General features: G+C 38.1%; 2 protein-coding genes across 3 annotated transcripts in view; both read left to right on the top strand.

Moving 5' to 3' along the window:
• The first annotated feature begins 2,340 nt into the window (after positions 1 to 2,340).
• spcs2 (signal peptidase complex subunit 2) lies at positions 2,341 to 8,742 on the top strand. The gene is made up of 5 exons (XM_036563033.1): positions 2,341 to 2,444; positions 4,790 to 4,873; positions 4,986 to 5,146; positions 5,666 to 5,800; positions 7,513 to 8,742. The coding sequence occupies exons 1-5, from the start codon at positions 2,406 to 2,408 to the stop codon at positions 7,697 to 7,699; spliced, it is 606 nt and encodes a 201-aa protein (XP_036418926.1). The 5' UTR covers positions 2,341 to 2,405; the 3' UTR covers positions 7,700 to 8,742.
• Positions 8,743 to 15,429: 6,687 nt separating this feature from the next.
• The window catches only part of abcg1 (ATP-binding cassette, sub-family G (WHITE), member 1), a 28,456-nt gene continuing 21,821 nt past the window's right edge, over positions 15,430 to 22,064 (top strand). For both annotated transcript variants that reach the window (XM_036563021.1, XM_036563019.1), the window contains exons 1-2: positions 15,430 to 15,568; positions 18,038 to 18,281. In XM_036563021.1, the coding sequence (XP_036418914.1) occupies positions 15,506 to 15,568; positions 18,038 to 18,281 (307 nt within the window). In that variant the 5' untranslated portion in view covers positions 15,430 to 15,505. The remainder of the gene's footprint in view (positions 15,569 to 18,037; positions 18,282 to 22,064) is intronic.

Here is a 22,064-nt window from a genome sequence, read left to right as displayed (position 1 = left end):
TATTTGTGCACACATTATTTGAGAGCTTTTATGCTTTTCCTTTTTCCTTTTCTTTCTCTGTTGGAACATTATTCACTACAGATGACTGTTTTGGAAAGTGCATACCATAAAAGGTTTCTGTTGTACTCAGTAAGTCTACATCCTTGAATTTTACTGAAAAAACACTTGCACTATATATGAGCAGGCTTACCTTGCTAACGATACATCACTGTAGACTGTTCTAGAAATAGAAAAATGTCTTTATGGCGTTTTGTAAATGTGCCAAATTTGCTGATCTATGCCATTGAGTCAGACCATCTAACCATGTTTTTCCCCTTCATACTTTCGAAGAATTTATTTTGTGTACACTTTGTCTATACAAAATGTACAATTAGACATTCTAGATTTCTAGTCAGTACTGTATAACAGGTCCTAAATAATACTGTTAAGGAAACTTGATGCAGATGTATGCACGGAAAGTGAAGGATTAGCCTGGCTTGTCTTGGCTTGGCCCGGTCTTTGACTGTTAGAAGTATTTGATATGTTTGGCATGTATGTTAGACTGCATTCAGAGAATGTTGTGTGTGCTTTGAAAATCATGCGAATAATAGGACCAAATGCACCCATTGTTTATTTTTGTAAACAATATTTTAATCGTTTGGTCTTTTAGGTGACAGGATTGTGAACTCTCGGTTTAGCAAAAACTATAAAGCAGTTCTGAATGACAAGCAGGAAAGAAATGTAGCATAACAATACAAGGGTTTTTTGTTGTTTTGCAGATTTTTTCTTTTCTTAATGTGCTCAAGAAAACCATGTAAGCGTTGTTTCACTGAAGAACTCAATATCTCATAAAACTTACATTATTGGTGTTGATATAAGAATTTGATAATCAAAATAATATGGCTGGTTTATGACTAACTGTAGTTCAAGATTCTTAATTAGTAATCCAGCTCGGCTGAAGTTTAAATCTCTTTTTACAATATATTTTCACATGTTGATATTTTCTTGTAACCCCCTGTCAGTTTTGTTCAAACTGAAGGAAAAGGTCTCAACGTACACCAAGAGGACTCTCTCTGACCATTTTATTCATTTAAGCGAAGTGAATAAAAGATAAATATCTAAGAAAACACCATTTTCTTACTGGTCAGTGAGTTTGTTTTCCATTACTAATTGTACACCATAAAGGTGCACAGCTCTAGTCCTGGAGGGAGGATGTCCAGCACAGCTTTGAGGTTTCTCTGTGCAAGCACACCCAAAAACCTGGCAATTAACAGATGAGTGTGACAAGGTGTGTTTGGACAGGTAAATCACCTTAACTGGACACCAGCCCTCCAGGACCAAAGTTGTGCTTCCTTGATCTGAATTAAACTGTTTCTGTGCATTTTTTCATTCAAATTATTTCTTTGAGTTGAGTAAAACCTGTTAAATTGCTTTTTACTATTACAATTTTTTTTAGATTGGATGGACAAAGCAATTTTTACAGTGTAGAGGCTTCCGTGGCATTGCTGTAGGATCTGAGCCAGCATGTTTTTGATCATGTTCTGATGAATTGTGCTACCTTGTCGAAATGTCCTACTGTACCGCATATTGTTAGGTAGTGCTTTACATAAAACTGTAGTTAGGATATTTTGATAGCCTATATCACCCTATCAGAAAATGCTACCAGCAGTGACATGTACAGGTAGGATAATGTGATAGCCTAAATCTCCTTATCAGACAACGTTACTAGTATTAAAATAATAATTAGGATATTTTGATCGCCTAAATCAGGGAGTAAGTAAATATTTACTGTACTGAATAGCATTAAAAACACAATAAAACGTTTGAAACATTAAGTTACTATACTATAGTAATGTTATGCGCAAGCTCAGTAGGGCCACTTGATGGGTAGGACAAATTGTTAGAACACCGGAGTGTCCCTTTAAGGCTGCCTCTGGCAGCAAGCGGAGCGAAAAGGCGGGAAAAGTTGCGGTTCGATGCTGAGGTCGTGCCAGATGTATTGTGTTCAACACGTCACATATATGAAAACAAAAAAAGCCATTTTAATTTTTATAAACCCCCTCGCAACACTGAGATGTCAAGTCAAAAATAATGCTACATCAAAAAGCAAAACACACTGTACTGAGGCTACAACTTTAAAATTAATAATTACTATTATAACTACAAATTATATATGAATGATAGAAGACGAGTACATTTTCTTATTTTATCGTAATTTATCCATGTCTGGTAAATATGTTGCACACGGTTCGTCTTCACGTAAACGTGTAAAAAGTAGAGAAATTCTGCTCTATTTAAGACAAGTCCGCAGTGAGAGTTCAGTTCAGGCAGCAGGCGGGGCAGACTCGGGTCCTCCGCTCGGCTGCGCTCTGTATGAGCGCCCAATCAGAGTGAGCCAGGTCACAGCAAATGACCAGGAAGGAACGATGGCTGCGAAGAATGCAAAGAATGGTTTGCTGGAAAAAGTAAGATTTATTAATTATATTGCTCAGTTTTACGGCTTTTGCAGCGGCGCGATGTTCACACGAGTCTTGAGATCTGTTCCTTTCTGATTCAAACGTTATGACCTGCCTCGCTGGGTCGTGAGAGCGGAGTAAGGTGAACTAACGCTCGGCTCGCTGACAGCCGGAGGAACCGTGTAGCTCTTATAAACCCGTAGATTGTGTGGCTGTATGATGAAGTAAAATAGACGTATTTGGATAGGATGGATGCATGTTTAAAGAGAGATTCAGCCGATTTTCTAAAAAGAAATCTGCGTAGTTCAAACCCTGAGATGTAAACAAAGTCATTCAGAGTGGTCTGGTGTGAAATGGTGCGCTAGCTAAGTTTTTTTTTCTTTGCAGTGGTGCTGGCAGGAAACAGGGCCCGCGATGTCTGCAACGCAGATAAAGCAATTTAATTTACTTTAATCGAGAACAACTAGTGCGACCTACACTTGTCTTTTGAGATTCTCTATATAACGCTGTTCATGGATAAATAGTGGCACATCCCAAACATAATTACGGGGCTGAAGCTCGGCTTCCTATCCGCCAGCCGCTTATTCGGGTTTTCCACATTAAGTGGTGCAGCAGTTGCATTGTGGCGCCTCAGGCACTTCAGACTCGCAATATATTTTTTGTTTGACTCTTTTACTATAGTTAGAACTCAGTACTTCTCAGACCTTAGTAGACAGAAAAATACGTTTAGGGCAAAACCGTAAATGTACGTCTGGCTGCTGTCACAGCTGCTGTGAACAATTCTGTCTCTGAAAAGACACATTTCACATTAAACCACTCTGTATTACTTTTTTGCATCTTAACAGTTTAATCATTTGGAAAACTTGGAAAAAAAACGCGAAAATGAATTCCCCTTTAAAGCGCTCTTAAGTGCTCAGTTCGTGTAGCTAACGTGTCAGTACCTGCGCGGGGAGAGTAGCACTAGGTTACGTGTCTGTGTGGCAGTTAACGGTTTGCTGGCTGATCTTATTATCCATGTTGCCAGATGATCCAGAGGAGGTCTGATAATTTTATTGAAAATATACGCTGATGTTTACGTTGTGTATATGGCTATCTGGGAAATGCTAGGATGACTAGATTACTACATCTTTATAATGTATAAAACGCTACTGTGAGCACGATTGGAGTGATGACCATATGTCCTACCATATGTTTATACACCTAAAGGCAGAGTATTTAAGATTCTCATTTCTGAATATAACACTGAGCTTTAAACAAGTGAACCTTCAGTTCAACAGGGTTCTTTTCTCATAAAATGCTCGGTTTTAACTTTAGCTGTAGCCTGACGGTAAAAGATTTACTTTGCAATTTGGGGTGAAAATAGCATCATTGAGTCTTTGTGCACATTGGTGACATTCATTTATAGCCTGTTGCTTAAGGCTCTGTGCACAAAAAGGCACGTAAGTTCTGTTAAGTTTAGTTTACTCAATGAATTAAGTTTTAAAAACTTTGAAGTTGTGTGGTGAGTTAAATACATGCACACGAGTAGCTATTACTCATGCTATAGTGTTTGTAAGTTTTTAAGTTGAAGGAACTAATACCTTGTAAAATGCATAAACATTCACAAGAAATAAACAGTTATACTTTATTATAATGATATGTTCACATGTAGGAGAAAAGTTTCAATAAGAAGAAAAAAACAGCTGAGCTGGCAGTAACTTAAGTTGTTACATCCAAATAAACTGACTACTAATCAGAGACACAGACACACTCATGGTTTGAATACCTGAACATCTTAAAAGGGTGTTCAAACTTGCATATAATCTAAAGGCTGTATAATGTGAAAAAGCTGTTTATGTGAAAACAGCATAGAGGGAAAAATAACTCCAACCCCATATTCTCTTGTAACTTTACTGTCTTTTCTTTTTGAGTTTGTCCTTTTCACAAAGATACACATTACAAATGTTAGTAATTGTAACTTGATTTTTTAAGTTCAAACAACGTCAGAGCTTTTAGCACTCCTCTCACGGTAAAAAGTGAATGATAAATGTCTTTTGTTGATCTTTTTAGAGTTAACCTGTGAGCAACATGTACCTCTTACTATTCCACATCCAAAGATCAATGTCTTTACATGTATGTTTAAATATCAGATGTTCAGCATTAACATTAAGACTTGCTGCACAGCTGTGTTCCACTGTAAAAGCACTTCCTGTTAACACTTTTCGGTTTCATTGCATGTGTATGCTTGTGAGTGTGGGGTGTGGAGGCTGCTTTAACAGTCGTGGCTCATTAAAAACCAATGCTGAATTTTGAAAAGTAGCTGTATTTTGAAAACTCAAGCTCACCTTAATGTGTGAATTTCTCCATGTTTTCAGTGGAGGATTGATGAAAAACCTGTGAAAATTGACAAATGGGATGGTGCAGCTGTGAAAAATTCTCTTGATGATGCAGCAAAGAAGGTAAGCAAAATGTTGTTGTTGTTGTTGTTGTTGTTGTTGTGTTGTTGTTGTTGACTAACAGTCATTTGGGGGACATTCCACTGTTTCACAACCTTTTCTTTTGTGATGCCAGGTACTCATTGAGAAGTATGGATACGCTGAGAACTTCAACCTTGTCGATGGACGTCTCTTCATTTGCACCATCTCTTGCCTTTTTGCCATTGTAGCTTTGATTTGGGACTATCTACACCCTTTCCCAGAGTCCAAACCTGTCCTGGCATGTTGTGTGATTTCATATCCTTCACAATATGTGTTCCTTATTTACTGTTTTTGTGAAAGCTAAACCAGTTTTCCTCTAGAAGATGTATTTCAGTGCAAAACTTGTCTTCTGCTCTGCACTTGTCATCTATGAGTGCAGTAGTGTTCAGTATAATTATCACTGTGACAAATGCTTGTCATCGTTCAGAACAGCATGTTTGAAGACTGACTTTAGACCAGACCTTAGCATCACTACCTTGTGATGGTGAAATTTGCATGTGTCAGGTTACATTCATTCATTCATGCATTCATTCAGCGCCTTCAATCATAATATGCTTATTGTTGCCAATTAGAGGAGCGTTAAATTGCTCTGGCATACCTTAATCTTACATCAAACCATATATCTGGTAAATATGGTATCTGGCATTCCCAATCAAAATCTGAAATTCATTCCAACTCGGTGTAATTCATTGAGTACTGCACCAGTGGAATATTTGTAAAAATGTTCATTTTTTTGTTGTCCTATTTTTTGTTGTTTCCTTAATTACGTAATACATATTTTATAATGATGGGCATCCTAACCTTGTATACTTCCTACAAAGAGAAGAACATCTTTCTCGTGGCCGTTCAAAAAGACCCAGCTGGCATGGACCCTGACCACATCTGGCAGCTTTCGTCCAGTCTTAAAAGGTATTTCTTTATTTATTTTACATATAGAAAAAGAGAAATAAGTATTTAGATACTTGTACTTAGATATTAAGGCTTTAAATGATTTGCATGTCATTGCATTCTGTTTTTATTTAGATTTGGCACAGCGTCCCAAACTTTTTTGGAAACGGGGTTGTACAAATTTACCAAATGCAATGATGTGCAAATCATTTAAACCCTCTATTTCATTGAAAATAGTACAAAGACAACAAATCAAATGTTGAAACTGAGAAATTTTGTTTTTTGAAAAATGTATGCCCATTTTGAATTTGATGCCAACAACACATTACAAAAAACTTGGGACGGGGGCATGTTTACTACTGTGTTTCATCACCTCTTCTATTAACAAAACTCTGTAGGCATTTGGGAACTGTAGAGACACTGCTGTAGTTTTGTAGGTTTCCCCTTTCTTACTTGACATAGGATTTCAGCTGATCAACAGTTTGGGGTCTCCTGTGTTATATTTTTCGTTTCATAATGTGCCAAATGTTTTCAGTGGGTGACACATCTGAACTGCAGGCAGGTCAGTTTAGTGCCCGGACTCTTTTAATACAGAGCAATGCTGTTGTAATACATGCAGAACGTGGTTTAACAGTCTTGCAGAAATAGGGCCTTCTTTGAAAAATACGCAAGCTGAGTGGTCTTTAGCCCAAAGGACACAGTCTCCATGATATCCAAAAAGAATTTCAAGTGTTCATTCGTCAGACCACAGGACACTTTTCCACTTCCCCTCAGTCCATTTTAAATGAGCTTGGGCCCAAAAAGGTGGCGGCTTTTCTGGATCCTGCTTATAAATGTTTTTTTCTTTGCATTTTAGACTTTCAACTTGCATTTGTGAATGCAGCACTGAACTGTTTTCACAGACAGTGTTTTTCGGAAGTGCTCCTGACCCCATGCAGTGATTTCAACTACAGAATCAGTCTGTTTTTAATGCAGTGCCATTCATGGCCAGCAAATACTTTTTTAGCCTTGTCCCTTGCATACAGAGATTTCTCCAGATCCTCTGAATCTTTTAACGATATTATGTACCGTAGATGATGAAAAGCAAAAGTTCTTTGCTATTTTGCGTTGTGAAACATTGTTCTTGAATTGTTGCACTATTTTCTGGTACAGTCTTTCACAAAGTGGTGAACTCCTCCTCATCTTCACTTCTGAAAGACTCCGCCTCTCTGGGATGCTCTTTTTTATACCCAGTCATGTTACTGACCTCTTGCCAATTAACAACCAGGTGTTTTTTCAGCATTACACAACTTTACCAGCCTTTTGTTGCCCCGCCCCAACTTTTTTGTAACGTGTTGTTGGCATCAAATTGAAAATGGGCAAATATTATTCAAAAAACAATACAATTTCTCAGTTTCAATATTTGATATGTTGTCTTTGAAGCATTTTCAATGAAATATGGGATTTAAATGATAGGCACATCATTGCATTTTGTTTTTATTTACATTTTGCCCAGTGTCCCATCTTTTTTGGAAATGGGGTTGTGCAAGATATTTTAACCCCAGTTCAATACAAAAGTTTGTATAGGTCTGTACATGTAGTTTAGTTTTAAATAAAGAAAAAAATAAAGTTAAAATAAATGTAAGTATATTAAATAACAGAAACAGAAGTGTCTGTATACTTGTTCCCCTTCACTCTACCTTTTTACTTTTTTAAGCCAAATATCCACTAATGGATTGAAATGTCTCCTGTAGGTTTGATGACCAGTACACACTGAAGGCCTCCTTTACAGATGGAAAAACCAAGCAGTCAAGGGAGACTGAGTTCACAAAGTCTGTTGGGGTGTTCTTTGATGAAAATGGAACATTGATGATGGACCACTATGAAAAGTGTGTTTCGCAGCTTCACGACACATTGACAAGAGAAAAGAAAACTAAGTAAAGCTGAGGTGAAGTGTGAGCGTACAAGCAGTGTTGTGACCTCAACACACTAATAAAGGCTGTAGTTGGGGTGGGAGGTTGTTCAGGCCTGTGTGTTTGAGAGGTTATTCTTCAGCTTTGAAATTGCATAAAGATCTTCATGGTATATTTTGTTGCTTGTATATTCATTGGTCCAATTTTATTTTCAGTAAGCATCACTTTTATAAAACATTCAGTTTGAGTAAATGTGTCTGACATTCTTTGTTAAGGTGCAGTAAGACGATTTTACAGAGGCTCCTTATATGATAGAATGGCGTGATCTTCATGTGTAGGGAGGGGCAGCATATTCGATAGAACATTGAATATGGTGCATAAACAAACGTTGAACCAGGATAGCAGTTGCTTTCCTTTGATAATCTGTAATGTGCATAGACAGTTTTTCTATTTTCATAGAACTGTATTACCCAGTCTACATCCATGGAGTCTATAGCTTGCTTTACACAGGGGTAGATAGTGATCTGCAGCTGAATTCCTTTTTCCCCTTCAAATTTTCTACATATGACACAACGCCTTTTTAAAGATTGGAGTGAATGTCTGAAACAAGTTTTCCTCCCTTTGAAGTTTTTACATCTAAGAGACTCCTGGGCCTTACTGAATAGGATTACTCGCTCTGACAATTGCAGATAGATATTTTTTGTTATGAATTGTACTGTGTTTATTTCTATTGGCTATAAAGGGCAAACAGTGATATAAATTATCCATCCGTACTGTGCAGGCTGTGCAGTCCCTGTAGGTCTTTACATTATAGCATAGTCTCAGGTTTAGTCTAGTGCAGGACTAAATTGCTTTAATAAGTGATCCCTAAAGGATCTAGTCCAGAGCAAACCCGTTCTTTCTGTTAAAACCAACCTTATGTCTGAAACTGTACTTCAAAGCATAAAAAGGTGTGAAGATCGATGCCCAGGAGCGCATGCTTTTGGGGTTAGTGTTTAAACAGCGTAATCACAAACACCATATTTTATTTATTTTGTAATGGTTAAACTTGTACACCTAGGTAAAGTGTTTTGTATGGACATCTGGATACTACAGAGTACTTGCAGGTTTTGTCAGTAGTTTTTCAGCTTTAGCTATCATCATTGTATGTGCCTGTTCTTTTTCTTCTTAAAAAAAAAAAAAGGTGATAAAATAAAGTTGCAAAGGCATTTGTAAATGTGTTTTTGGTGTTCTTTCATCTGATGTTTGTGATTAAAGCTTTTGTTGCTTTGCAAAACCAACAGTAGAAGTGAGAAAAGTAGTGTCTTCGACATATTTACATGAATTTCAGAGCATCTTTTTTTTTATGTCCCTCTTTTGCTTTGATGACAGCGTGCACTCTAGCTGGCATTGACTCCACAAGTCAGGTCTTTGGCAGTTGTTTTAAATGTTCTCCACTTGAAAATTATTTTCTGGACAGTGGAATAGCTGATTTCTACTTTTTTTGAGATCTTTTTAAATCTCTCTGACTCAAATGCATCTACAACCTTCTTTCTGAAGGCCTCAGAGAGCTTTCTAGATCTTACTTTGTATTCTTTAGGTGTAAGAGTAAAAGTAAAATTTGAGTACACAACTATTTTAATAAGTTTTATTTTGTACTGCAACTCTACTGTGAACTATGCTAAAAGTGAACTTACTGTTAGTATATACTGTATACTATTAGTTTGCTAGTTACATACTGTGGCAGCAGGATGGTGTGGGACCGAGCCACTTGGGCTTTGAGCCCATGGAGGTGCAGAGACGCACACATTCAAACCAGCACACATGAAGCAACATGAAGCTCTTTATTAGTACAGTAGTGAACAAAAACACAAACCGGACTAAACTTATCTCACTTCTTTCGAGCTCCTTCTCTTTGTCTTTAGATCAGACTCGCTCTCCCCTCCATGCTGAGCAAGCCAGTCTCTTAAAGTGTCCCTGCTCCTTCCCTGATTGGTCTCAGCTGTCCCCGATCAGGGAGAAGAGTGGCTCGCACTTGTGTGTGGGGGGCATAGTCATGGCAGCTCTGTCTCTCCACCCTCACAATACTTACATCATACTTTCTAGTTTATGACAGTACACATTTAAGTAGACTCTCAGTAAACTAGTTTTTATACTTCAAGTATGCTTCTAATTGTTTTTAATGGACTTAACATAATACTTATAGTTTACCACTTATGTCCTGTTCTTGTACTTTACAGTATTCTACCAGGGCTCTATTTAGGTAATATTTTTATACTTTAAATGTACCTTTAACTGTACTTTAAATAGACTTAAAGTTAACTAATATGAACACAACCAGTGGACAAAGTCAGCCATCTGTTTTTGTGAGGGCTAATAACACTGTGTACATAAAAGATCAGGTTCGGTTCCTTCTGAGTACTGTTTACAGCTATTCCATCCAAACTACAAGCTAATGTAGTGTAACAATGTATTATGCAACAATACTTAGTTATACTTTTCTTAAGTACATCTTAAATAAAAGATTGAGTACAAGCTGAATATACTTAAACTTTTCTGTATACTCATCAGTATAAGCCAAGTATACTTTGTAATTTTGTTTAGTAAATCTGTCCATTAAGTCCATTAAGGTATGCTGAAAGCATGCTTACTTATTTTCAGTCTAAAAGAAGTGTACAGCACACTTAAATAACCATCTTTTTTGTAAGGGTTCTTCCAGTCTTAAATAGTTCACTAGCAGTGTGTGCCAGTGTGAGCCTGTGTGGCCCTGGAAAGCCTCTTTTTCTGCCATCTCAGCAATGGCTTTCTTAGTCTTTCGTGCACAGTTGAAACTGAGACTTGCTTTCTTCGACCAGTGTCAAGGTGTTGTCATGTGAGCCAAGATGCTGACTCAGAAACTTGCCTTCTGATGCTGCTGGGGCTTTAGGCCTGCCAGACCTCTTCCCATCAGAGTTTCCTCCGACTGACTTTCTTTGCAATTTTGCTAAAGACCTACACCTTTAAGGGTTATAATGGTCTATCTGTTTTCTTTTGTTAATTGCCTTTTCCTGCTCATTACAATGGCAATATACTACATTCTGTAGTGCAGTATTGTCCAAATGCTGCCCTAGAGGGTCTATTAGCTCAGTCTGTCCTAACACTGCTTTAATACACACAGGGTTTGTATATGTTCAACAAAAGTTAGGACCCTTGTAGTAACTGTTTGCTTCAACTTTCAAAGCTTAATTCACTTCCATTGCTGAAGAACAGCTGTATGTTGTCAACCAATAACTTGTTCTCTGAAAAAGCCTTTTTTATAACCCTTTTTATAAGAAATTTACATTGTTTTTCAGTTCTTTTTTTTGTTCAGTCTTTTAATATTTGGCAGTTTACTGCTTATCTTTGTACCATTTCAGGTTATTCACTGGACTTGCACTGCTTAAATGTCAATAAAAACTGGAAAAATGGGGGCGTTCTAAAACATTTAACTGGTAGTGTCTGTTTTCTTGGGTTTAACAATCAGTCCAGTTACTGTCAAAATGTACTCAGTCCAACATCAGTTTCATTTCATTCTAACATCTTTTATTACAGCATTTCCTCAGCATTCAGTTGTATCACTGTTGTGTTAGTAGATGCTGAACTTGAGTTTGGTCTAATGGGTCAGTGGCTCTGCAGTGAAAGCTTATGTGGGTCAGTCAGCTTTGTTACTGTCCTGCACGTGCACAATGCAGGGCATGAGCTGAGCTGTTTTGACTGTGCTAATCCAATTACAGTACATTTGTATTATTGCAAATGTTTTCTCCCCTAAACAAAACTGGCACACCTTTTTAAACACTAATTTAAATCCACCAAACAATATATTTGGCAATTTTTGCAAAGTACAGTTCATAGTACATATATAAGTAGTGAGAGAAAGGCATGTTTTCATTACAACATGAATAAAATACAGTTAAAAACAGTTTTGTAAATCAGCACAGCATTCTGTATATGAGGAGATTAAGTGAATGCTCTTGCGGGAACCAAATTCAGGGTTAAAATCGCAAAGCACAGCACCTGGAAATAAGAAGTACAGCTGTTTAGATCATGTTTTAGTCAATTATAGCTTAAAAAGCCCTCAAACTGCTCAATTTCAACTTCCAACTCACATAATTACATAACATACATATTAATTTTAATAGTTGAATAATTTAGAATAGTTAGGTTAAGAATTGCATAATAGCCGTGTAGTTTAAGGGGTTAAATGTTAAGTGACTTTCAAAATTAGCTAACAGGGTTAGTACAGTGTGGATATTTTGGTGCATTTCTCTTTTTGTAGAGTTAATCTAATGTGGGACTGGCGGCCTGTCCAGGGTGTGTCCTGCCTTCCGCCCAATGATGGCTGGGATAGGCTCCAGCACCCCACCGCGACCCAGGGGGATAAGCGGTTTAGACTATGTGTGTGTGTGTGTGTGTGTAATGTGCATAATGTAAATCTAATCTTTAAAAGTTGTATTTATTGTATAGTACCTGTATCTGCGAGGGCAGCCATGGTAGCCCACCATGTATTCTTGGGCAAAGCAGTGCTTTCTGCAGAGCCCCCGATATCCACATGTCCAACCTTGGATGTCTATATCTTCTGCTGAAGAAATATAACCAACAAAATGTTAACAAACTGGAATTTTCCTGTTCCAAATGCTTAGAAAATAGTAGAAGTTAAGAGTAATTCTTTGTTAAAGAGCGGTAACTACTCTAGACTGACCTATGATCTGTTAATTTACTACAAATAGGTTATATCATACCTTGGCCAGCTGTCAGCAGCAGCAGCAGAGTGAAAAGGAGCAATCCCAGTGCCCTCATGCTGTTAGCCAAACTGTACCTTGTATCATCTCAGGCTTGGTAGCTGCCCACTAACAGCCTCCATTTATACACTATTACAACACCCACAGAGGGGAGGGGTAGGAGGGATTGGGCCTAGTCAATGTTGACCCCCTGCTATATGTAACACTTACAACAACTTTTGGCTTCACCCAGACATTTTATTACGTATCACTTGCTGCATTCTTACGTATAATACAGGTTGAGAGCATGTTGGCCCAAGGGTTTAGAAAGTACATTTCAGGTGAGAAAGCAGAGGTAACCGTGTAGCAAGGACAACAATACTGAAAGATTACATCCTGTTTCATGCTGACCATCAGTGTTTTAATATCAGCGTTAGAATCTATATGGTTTGGCACTAACGTCTACCTCCGCTGTCAGGATTTCACACTGTAAACCTGACTGAAGGCATTTGTTTGAGATAATGATTCTAAATGAATGTTGGCCTCCCTCCCCCTGCCCTCCATAGACACCTCATCATCATGTGAAGTATGATTTCACCTCTCTTAGCAAGTGTGTTGGCGAGTTTGAACTCCTGGATAAACATGTAGTGGTGCTGCTGTGGAGGACGAGGGGCTTTGTCAGCAAAAAAGATTCAGAACTCGCTGCAGCAACAGAGGCACATGCAAGCCCTTGTGACCAGCCCCACCCCCTCGCACACTCACACACACGCTTTTGAAAGCATCCGAGCTGGAAAGGGGGGGTGAGGTAAACCATGCTCACCTAAACTGAACTAAGAACGTTTTGGTCCTGCACTGTCAGAGAAAAGGTACAGTGTAGGTATATTTTTGGTTCATCAGAGTAGAAACAACGCAAATATACCCTCACAGGTATAACAATAGACTTGAGGTCTCACTGTGTACCTTAAACAGGTTTTTCTCAGGGGAAAGGTACATATGTGTACTTTTTCATGACCTTATGTTTTAAAACAGAACAATAAAACAAAAAGCTTGGAGACAAGACAAGGTATGTGAAATCAATACAACTTGAAAAGATATAATTGTAGTGGAATATGGCATAATTATGTAACAAGTCCTGACTAAAGGTACCTTTAAGGGGTACCACCCCAGTGACAGTGAGAGTGTACATCTATGGCTAACATGTTCATAATACTGTGTGTGGAAGAAAGAAATCAACAAATGAACTGTTAAAGGGGAATTCCAGAAATTTTCTGCATAATTCCCGTCCTTGAGAAGTCATTCAGAGTGGTTAGATGTGAAATGGTGCGCTGTAGAGAGATTTACTGACTTATATTTCATTGTAGTGGGTCTGATAGGAACCACGGGTCACAATGTCTGCCACACAAATAGCCACTTTTTTGAGTTTACTATCCAATGAACAACCAGTGAGTCATCTGAACTTTATAAATTGTTAATGATAAAATAGTGGTAAATCTGAAAGAGTTTGGGGTCTGTTTTTACTTACAAAGCCCTGCGTTTATCTGAATGTAGACCTGAATAAAAAAAATATGTTTTAGAGCAAAACCCTTTTTTTTTCAGAATTATCATAAAACAAAGTCTCAGGCATCAGGGAGCAAATTTGTGTAATAAAGCAATTAAATGATTTCTTGGAAGACATAAAATCATTTAATTATTCTTTAACTATTCTTTAATTCACCAGTTTTTCAAAATGTATGCCTAATTCAATTGTTGAAGTCATTCAGAGTGTTTTGGTGTGAAGTGCACTGTATAGAAAATCTGATTTCTTTACACTTGTGGTGATTCAGAAAATACATAGTTGTATGAACTTAATTCACTCATGCCACACATTGCCATTCTGTCAGATGGAGTCAATCTACGTAGGGGAGGGGTAGGAGGGAGTGGGCCTAGTCATTATTGACCCCCTGCTGTATGTAACACAATTGAAACTTTTCAGTGCAGTTTATTTGGGTTTTATTGGAATAGAATTGTCTTTGGATCATAATAAACAGTTTTCATTCATTGGAATATACTTTCATCAATTTTTGTCCATTTTATGTAACTTAAAACACAATTCATGTATTTAATGTTGACATATTTTCAATAAGCCATTTTTATATTAAAAAATACACTTTAGACCAAAAGCTTCTCTCAAAACTTTTCTCAAACTCTCATCAAACAATGGCAGCGTATTTCATAACCATTTTATATAATAACTTTCTGTTAGGAAGCTTCACAGACATGAATCTTTTGAATGTGTTTTGAATGTGACCACAGCTGTGAATTTGACGTGAAACCACTCTGAACAAGTTTGTTTACATCATAATAATTTACATACGCAAAAATTTCGAAAATTCTGTGGAATTCCCCTTTAGCTGGAAAGAGGGACTAACGTGATGCACGTGTCAGCGTGTGTGTGTGTGTGTGTGTGTGTGTGTGTGTGAGAGAGAGAGAGAGAGAGAGAGAGAGAGAGAGAGAGAGAGAGAGAGAGTTTGTCGCTTGTTTGTGTGTCTGTCTGTGGAGGTGAGGAGTTACTGTAGTTTATAAAAGCTTCATTGCCAAGAAAATCCACTAGAGGACGCTGGTGTGCTTGTCCCGCATTCCAGCCCTGTTGCAGTGGTTCCAAATCCTGAAGAAACTTATTATTACTGGCAATGTTTAAGCGGCTTTGCTTCTCTACAGTACCAGTAAAACACGTAAATGTCTGTGGATTAACGAATTATTTTTTTTTTCACTGCCAAACTCAGAACGACATGTACGCTATAGTCTCGAGTTTACGCCTCAAACGCAGCTCATTACCGCGAATCAAAGCAAACGTAAAGCCGTTATATTTCACATGTCAACAAACTTTCTCTCTGGCAACAGAATGAAATTTTCACAGGCACCTGTCTGACAGTCAGCATGTTCATCAACACGCCAGTAGGGGGCAGACAGTGACGTCACCCGATCAGCCGGAGCGGCTCGCTGGTAAACAGAGTGGATCTGTCTTAGGCAGGTTAGAGAGCAGCGCAGCTCCGAGACTGCAGGGATCAAACAGATGCACAAGATTGCTTGGAAGCGGCCAGCCACGCACGGTCCACTCCACTGCCTCACACTCAGAAGGAATGGCATGTCTTATGGCAGCCTTCTCAGTCAACAACACCTCTGTGACCAACTCTATCATAATGGTAAGTTTGTTTACTTCTGTGTTTTTTGGGTGTTTATTAGATCAGACCGTGTGGTACACACGTTGATGTGACAAGGGACAGTCCTTGTTTGGATGAGGTCTTTGGGTTTGTACATTTAAGTACCTTCTTATACACGGGAGCAATGCTCCTCAGAAGTTTGTGAATAGTTTCATTTGTCTCTGTCATTAAGGGGCAATGAGAGAAAAATGAGGCCCTGTAGTGTGTTATTACATAATTTACTTATACTGTTCTGTTCTATTAATTTGTTTATTTTCATTGTATATCCACTGTAGGCAGTATATGTGCTTAACTGGCAATATGACAATATTTATCACGATAAATGACATCACATTATATCACAATATGCTTTTCTGAGCATGTATATGTACTTAGAAATCACTTCCCAACTGCGTGTTTGATTACAAAGAGAGCATAAATATTCATGTTCATTTAGATTTAGTACAGCACACTGTATAATATGTTGATTATAAATGATTGAATTTATAGTTTTTGATAGTATTTTAAAATGTGGGCTTACTCTGGCTGCTCTAACTTATCAGAAAATTGTCAGCAATAATATTGTGACATATTGTCTATCATAAAAACTTCCTAAAGAATTATGATATGACATTTTGCCATATCGCCCACCTCCACTTTCCACAGAATAACTCTGACAGAACAACATTATCAGCTTGTTATCATCCTGGGATACAGCAGTGGATGCTATTCATGCACTTGTGAAACGCGACTGTCTTGAGGCTACTGCATGACTGCTTTCTTCAGACTCAGAATAAACTTTGTCCGATAGTAACCCCATCTGCCTTCTGTGGCCACAGGGAGAGGGATTAGACTGTCTCTTTAGCAGTGCACGTTCCCCTGAGTGTGTTCTGCACTGTTGTAGTATATTCCAACATGAGGAGTAGTTTGTGTTTTTAATGTTTGCTGGAAATCACAAGAAGTAGAACGTGTGAAAGTGTTCTGAAGAAATGTGACACGTACAGAATTGTAATGTTTCTGCTGTTTGTTTTATACACTACTGACAGAAAGAAGGATCTCAGTATTCAGTCCAATAGTATAGTTTGTATAAGCTTAACTTACAGCCGGTTGCTATGTTTTTGAAACTGCATGTGATTTCTGTCTGTTTTGCTGTCATCCATTTGCAAATATGTTAATTAGAGATGACGTATAAGTATTGATGGTTATCAGTATCAAGAAACTGCTGAATCAGATATCGGACAGAAAAAGATATTCAAAATTTCAGTATCGGCCTGTGTCTGTATCGACTGATACTCAGGGTTTAAATATTGGTATCGGAATAAAGAAGGGGTTTCGTGTCATGAATGCTCATCATAAAGATATGGAGTACACTCTGAAGAACAAGGACACAAAATGTCATTGATGGGAAGCACCAGTGTGTTCTACCCCATTTTTGGTTTTTATTGGTTTGTTTTTTTGCCAGTGGACATCACCATAATGCAGCTGATTTGTGTGAGTTGGGGTTTTTTAAAAATAAATAAATCAATAAATGTAATGTATTGAAGTTGAACACAGAAATATATTTCTCTAATAATAAAAAGTATGTTTTTAACACTCTCTGCTGTACTGTTGAAGAAAAGACAACATCATGGTCAGGGAAAAATTTGGGCTTCTGTTCCGCATGTACTGCCGCAACACACTAACATGTCACTATTACGTCAGTGTTACAAAAAATGACACTAGAAAGTCATAGAAAGCACGCACTTCTCACGTGTCCACAATGGTTATTTTAGCTAACACAACCTAGATAATAAGCTCAACATAATAAACAGTCTTTGGTAGTGCAGCAGGAGCACTGAATGTTCCCTGCATTTGCAAACTTAAGTAGGGATCGATTAGATCAATATACTTACAATAATGAAGGAAAGATTGGTTTGCAAATTCAAACATACATGCTGCAAACATTGGACATCCTGCTGGTCTGTCTGGATGCACACAGAAGTGCTGGTAGCCAGTAGCTCCCCTTGTGGACATTCTTGTTAAACTTAAGGAATTGAATGGGTGAGTGAGTTACAAGCCAGGTCCATGAGGTACTTCCCATCTAATTAAGGTGCCAAAAATAGTTCTTTAGAGTCATTTTTGGTTCTCTGAAGCAGTGACCCCCCAGACTCACAACACTCAGAGGACACATGTGGACATTTTGCAGGCTCTGATGATAACCACTGCTCTAAAGAATTTTCCATTAAGTAGTTTCAGTTGAGGTTTCTTTAACGTCCCATTGAAAGCTTTTTAAGTTAACCAAAAGTGGTTCTTTTTTGGCATTGATCCAAAGAACCCTTTGGCATCTTTATTTTAAGGGTATAATAATTCCTCTTTTATGTGAAAATCTCTTTTGTTCCTGTCCTTTTTAAAAAAAAATTTAGGAGCCCATTTTGTACCAAACATTTTTTCGTTGCAGTACATTACATAGCTTCTCTTCTTTTCGTGTCTCAGAATACCAACGGGCCCCCTGATCTCATGCTGGACCCAAGAACAGTGTGTGTGTCCATTGACGATGTAGTGGCCAATCACACTGGCAGCCCGCAGACGCCTCTTTTACATGGACACCTGAAAAAAGTGGAGAACAACCTGACTGAGGCCCAGCGCTTCTCCTACTTGCCCCGCAGACCAGCGGTCAATATCGAATTCAGAGACCTCTCCTACTCTGTTCCTGAGGGACCATGGTGGAGAAAGAAAGGTACCACTGAACATGACTCTGATCGGCCTAATTCACTGATAAAGTCAAATTCTCAATGGTCTTTTAAGGTCTTTGCTAAAGAGACCTTATCTCTGCACCTTCAGTGGTAATTATCAGCATGTCTCTCTTAGCAGGTACTTCTGTAACAACTATGTTGAAAAATGCTGTAGCACACCTTTTTACTGGCTCTCCAATCAGATCACAGATGTTTTGGCAAATGTCCCTGATGGGAATTATAGGTGTGGGTGGTGTGTGCCGAATTTTGTTTTATATACTAATGTTTATTTGTTCATTTATTGTTTATTTTAGGACATTTCATTGTTCAGCTACTGACAGATTTTTGTTGCACTGATCAAAAGGGGACCATAGATGTTTTTCGCTTTTAACCACTTACTCCAGTGAGTCTCTGCTTATGTCACTCAGAAAGTTACTACTCATGGAGGCTTGATATGCTGGAGTTATTTGTTATATGTAACTATAAAATAAATACTCTGAAAAAGATTTTACAGCATGCATTAAATGATGTTCTTTTTGGTTGTCCTTAAAGTGCTTATTTGTGAAGTTCTGGTACAAAATGTAAACAATTTTCCCAAATATTTCACATTAATAATAATAATCAAAATGTATAGCTATGGAGGCACACCCCCCCTGCTGAAGTAACCCCCCCCAGCTGGCTGCTTTGTCTGTGTTTGATTCAAGCCTTGTCTCTCTTCAGTTTCTAGATTTGTCAGGCGGCTTGTTTCACAGCTGGGCAGCTTTGGCCTCATTAGACAAGCCATCTGGATGTTTCCTTTTGCATCCATTAATTTATTCTTTTTTTCTTTCTTCCTCATAGTTTCTATTCTCTCTTTCCTGTGTTGTCTGCATAGCATTTATTTATTTATTTATTTGGGTCTCCTCTTCAGTGCCTTGCTGGCTGACTATGCTGAGAGAGAGAAACTTGCTTTTTTTTTTTTTAACCTAGAGGTCCCTTTGTGTCTCGCTTCAAGTCCCTCTGTGAGGACAGAGGTCATGTTAGAGGAGAAGCTTCTCATCAGAAGGATCAGTCTCGACAGACAGCCAAGAATAGCTGCCTTGATCTTGGCCCATACATTGTGGTCTTGTTTATGTTACACTGTGGCCAGTATTGCTATATTCTTATATTCTTATATAAGTCTTTCATTTTTCTTTCCAAGGCCGTTCAGATAGATAAGCATTTTCACTTGATGAGAGGTTGAGGTGTTGGGATGATACTATTGCGTTTTTTTTCCAAACCCACTAGTGCACAGTGATGTAATGCAAACTCAAAAAACGTTTTAGAGGTGGGCAAACGCCATTACATTTTGATGGAAAATTACAGGAAAACAAGAATTTTGTCTGCCAAATTATATATGATAAATTGCATTTAATATGACCAGGGAACTAAGAAATGATTTTGGTTTCGAGTTACTTTAAGCGCTAAGATATTTAGAAAGATCTTCTTTTTCTATTTGGTAATTTGGTCCTTCTTTAAGAAAGAATAAATAATAATGTTAAAAACTAGACTAGATTAAGCAATAGTGATCCTGTAAACAAGCTCCATTGTCATTCAGTTTGGTTGACAAAGGGTTTAACGAACACAGTAAACAGATTAAATGTTTGCACAATATAATGAACATTTGGTGCTTTCAGAAGATGAAGCATGGGTGTTTTGATGCGACTGGAGTGTAATGCTTTTATCATGGTATGTTAGTCCATTGCTGGTATGAATTTGTTTTGTTATAATGCATAGTCTGGATTTAGACATTGCGTTGCTGCATGCTACTGCCAGATGTTTGGAAGATAAGGCACGAACACATACATCAGGCACTATCAGTGATTTTGGTTGGCCTGCAGATTCAGACCTACGTGCTCCATGTTTGAATGTCTTTTGTTCCTGAAGTCCAGCTGTGGTTCATGTCCTAAAGCATATGTATTTGTGTTAGTCATATTATTCATGAGCACACCATGAAACATTCATGAGTGCTTTTCTGTGATTGGCTGGCTCACCACACAAAACAAGCTGACTGTTCCGCACCTCTCATACATGGCTATCGTTTTTTTCTATTTATTTATTTTTTTTCCAACGTTCCCTTCATAAAGGGTAATGACATGCTGCAGAGGCATGCAGCTGCAGAGATGTGGTTTTGGGCTGGAAACCAGCGGCCTTCCACAGAGTAGTGAACGTTGTCAGAAAATGGCCAGGAGTAGTAGCAATTAGCATGATGCTGCAGTGGATGCACATAGGTCAGAGGACCGGTTTGATCCTGTTGCATTGTGTGGCTGGAGTAGGCTTACACACTATAGAGGTCACAGTGAATAAAGCCTTTAGCTACACGCAGGCCAGAGAAATAGGACCCCTTACCCTCAACAACAAGCATGTCCTATTAGCTGGAGACAGACTTTTACAATGAGACATGATGATAGAAGCATATTAACTAACAAAAACAATTTAGCTCCTTAAACTGCACATTTATTGTTCAGTTATTAATCGTCAGATTATATCTTAACTATAAATTGTTCAGTATGTAAGTTAGAAGGCGCTTGCAGTTCAAGGGGTCAAAAACTGGGCACATACTGAGCAAATGCAATACAGTTGTTTCCTAGTGAAAAAAATTGAGCACATCCTCTATAGAGAGTGAAATTAAATATGGCGGTTTTCTGCATATTTGTGCACAGTTTCTATTTATGTTTAGTTTAACATGTTGGAGGAAAAAAAGTATGTTATTTAAAAAAATATAAAAGAAAATATATTATTTCAACACTGATATTGACAAATGAAAGTGAACTGAATACAAAAGTGTGTGGATGGAAGTTTACTCATCTGGAAATGACATACATTTCAGTCAGTTCCAATTCAATATATCACTTTTTCAGCGACAGCATTGGTGTTTTTCGGGTTAATATCTATAGATTCCTGCATCTAGAGTCTGTTTATGAATTTCAATTCACAGGTCCGTCACTATACTGTTGTATAATCACAGAACCTACATTGAAAGTAATGAACCTAACTTAATATGTGGAAAAATATTACCACATATAGGATGAGTTATTGCATTTCTCTTTTCTGGGTCCAAAAAAGTCAAAGACAGGCACCTTTCACTTGTTCTCTCATCCCTGACTGACTGCAACTGAATCCGGGGCCTGTGAGCTGTCCAACAAATCTTTGTAATCCATACTTAGTGGAAAGCGAGATCTAGCTGCAGCGATGGCCGTGGCCCTGATCTGCGCTAACAGCTCAGCCGGTTACTGTCGGTCAATAAACTGCAGTAACCCTGGTTTCTGCAGCACGGGGGCAGGACTCTGCAATCAGGATGAAATCATCAGCTGTGCACTTGTGGAGGTAAGGGCCGTGCACAGAGATGCTGTGTAGGAGGGACTGTTTTCTGTTGCCTGGTAACTTGGCGTTCACTTGGCTTGAATGAGGATTTTTGTGGCATCTGATGTGAAGTGCTACCAGAGTGCTTAAAGCTTTTAAGAGTTTCTTGTGATTAGCTGACACTGTGTCCAGTGTTTTCTGTGTTTTTTTAAATGCATGTACAATACTGTGCACAAGCCAGAGACTACCCTTCATTTATTTCCAGTCAAAATAACTATGTACAAGTTGTTTTTCAATGTCAGGAAAAATAACCTACCTTTCTTACAACTTCCACTTTTTTCAGGAGACTTTCAGTTTTTGAAAGAAATCCGAGTATATTTTTTATATAAGTTCAGTCGTAGAAGTTGGTTGCATTTTCTGCTTCCCGCGATTCAAGTAATTTCGAAGACAGTTAGTGGTGTTGAGGT

This window comes from Colossoma macropomum, unplaced genomic scaffold (assembly GCF_904425465.1).
Source record: "Colossoma macropomum unplaced genomic scaffold, Colossoma_macropomum, whole genome shotgun sequence".
NCBI classification, from domain to species: domain Eukaryota; kingdom Metazoa; phylum Chordata; class Actinopteri; order Characiformes; family Serrasalmidae; genus Colossoma; species Colossoma macropomum.
This window is presented reverse-complemented; position numbering and strand designations above follow the sequence as displayed.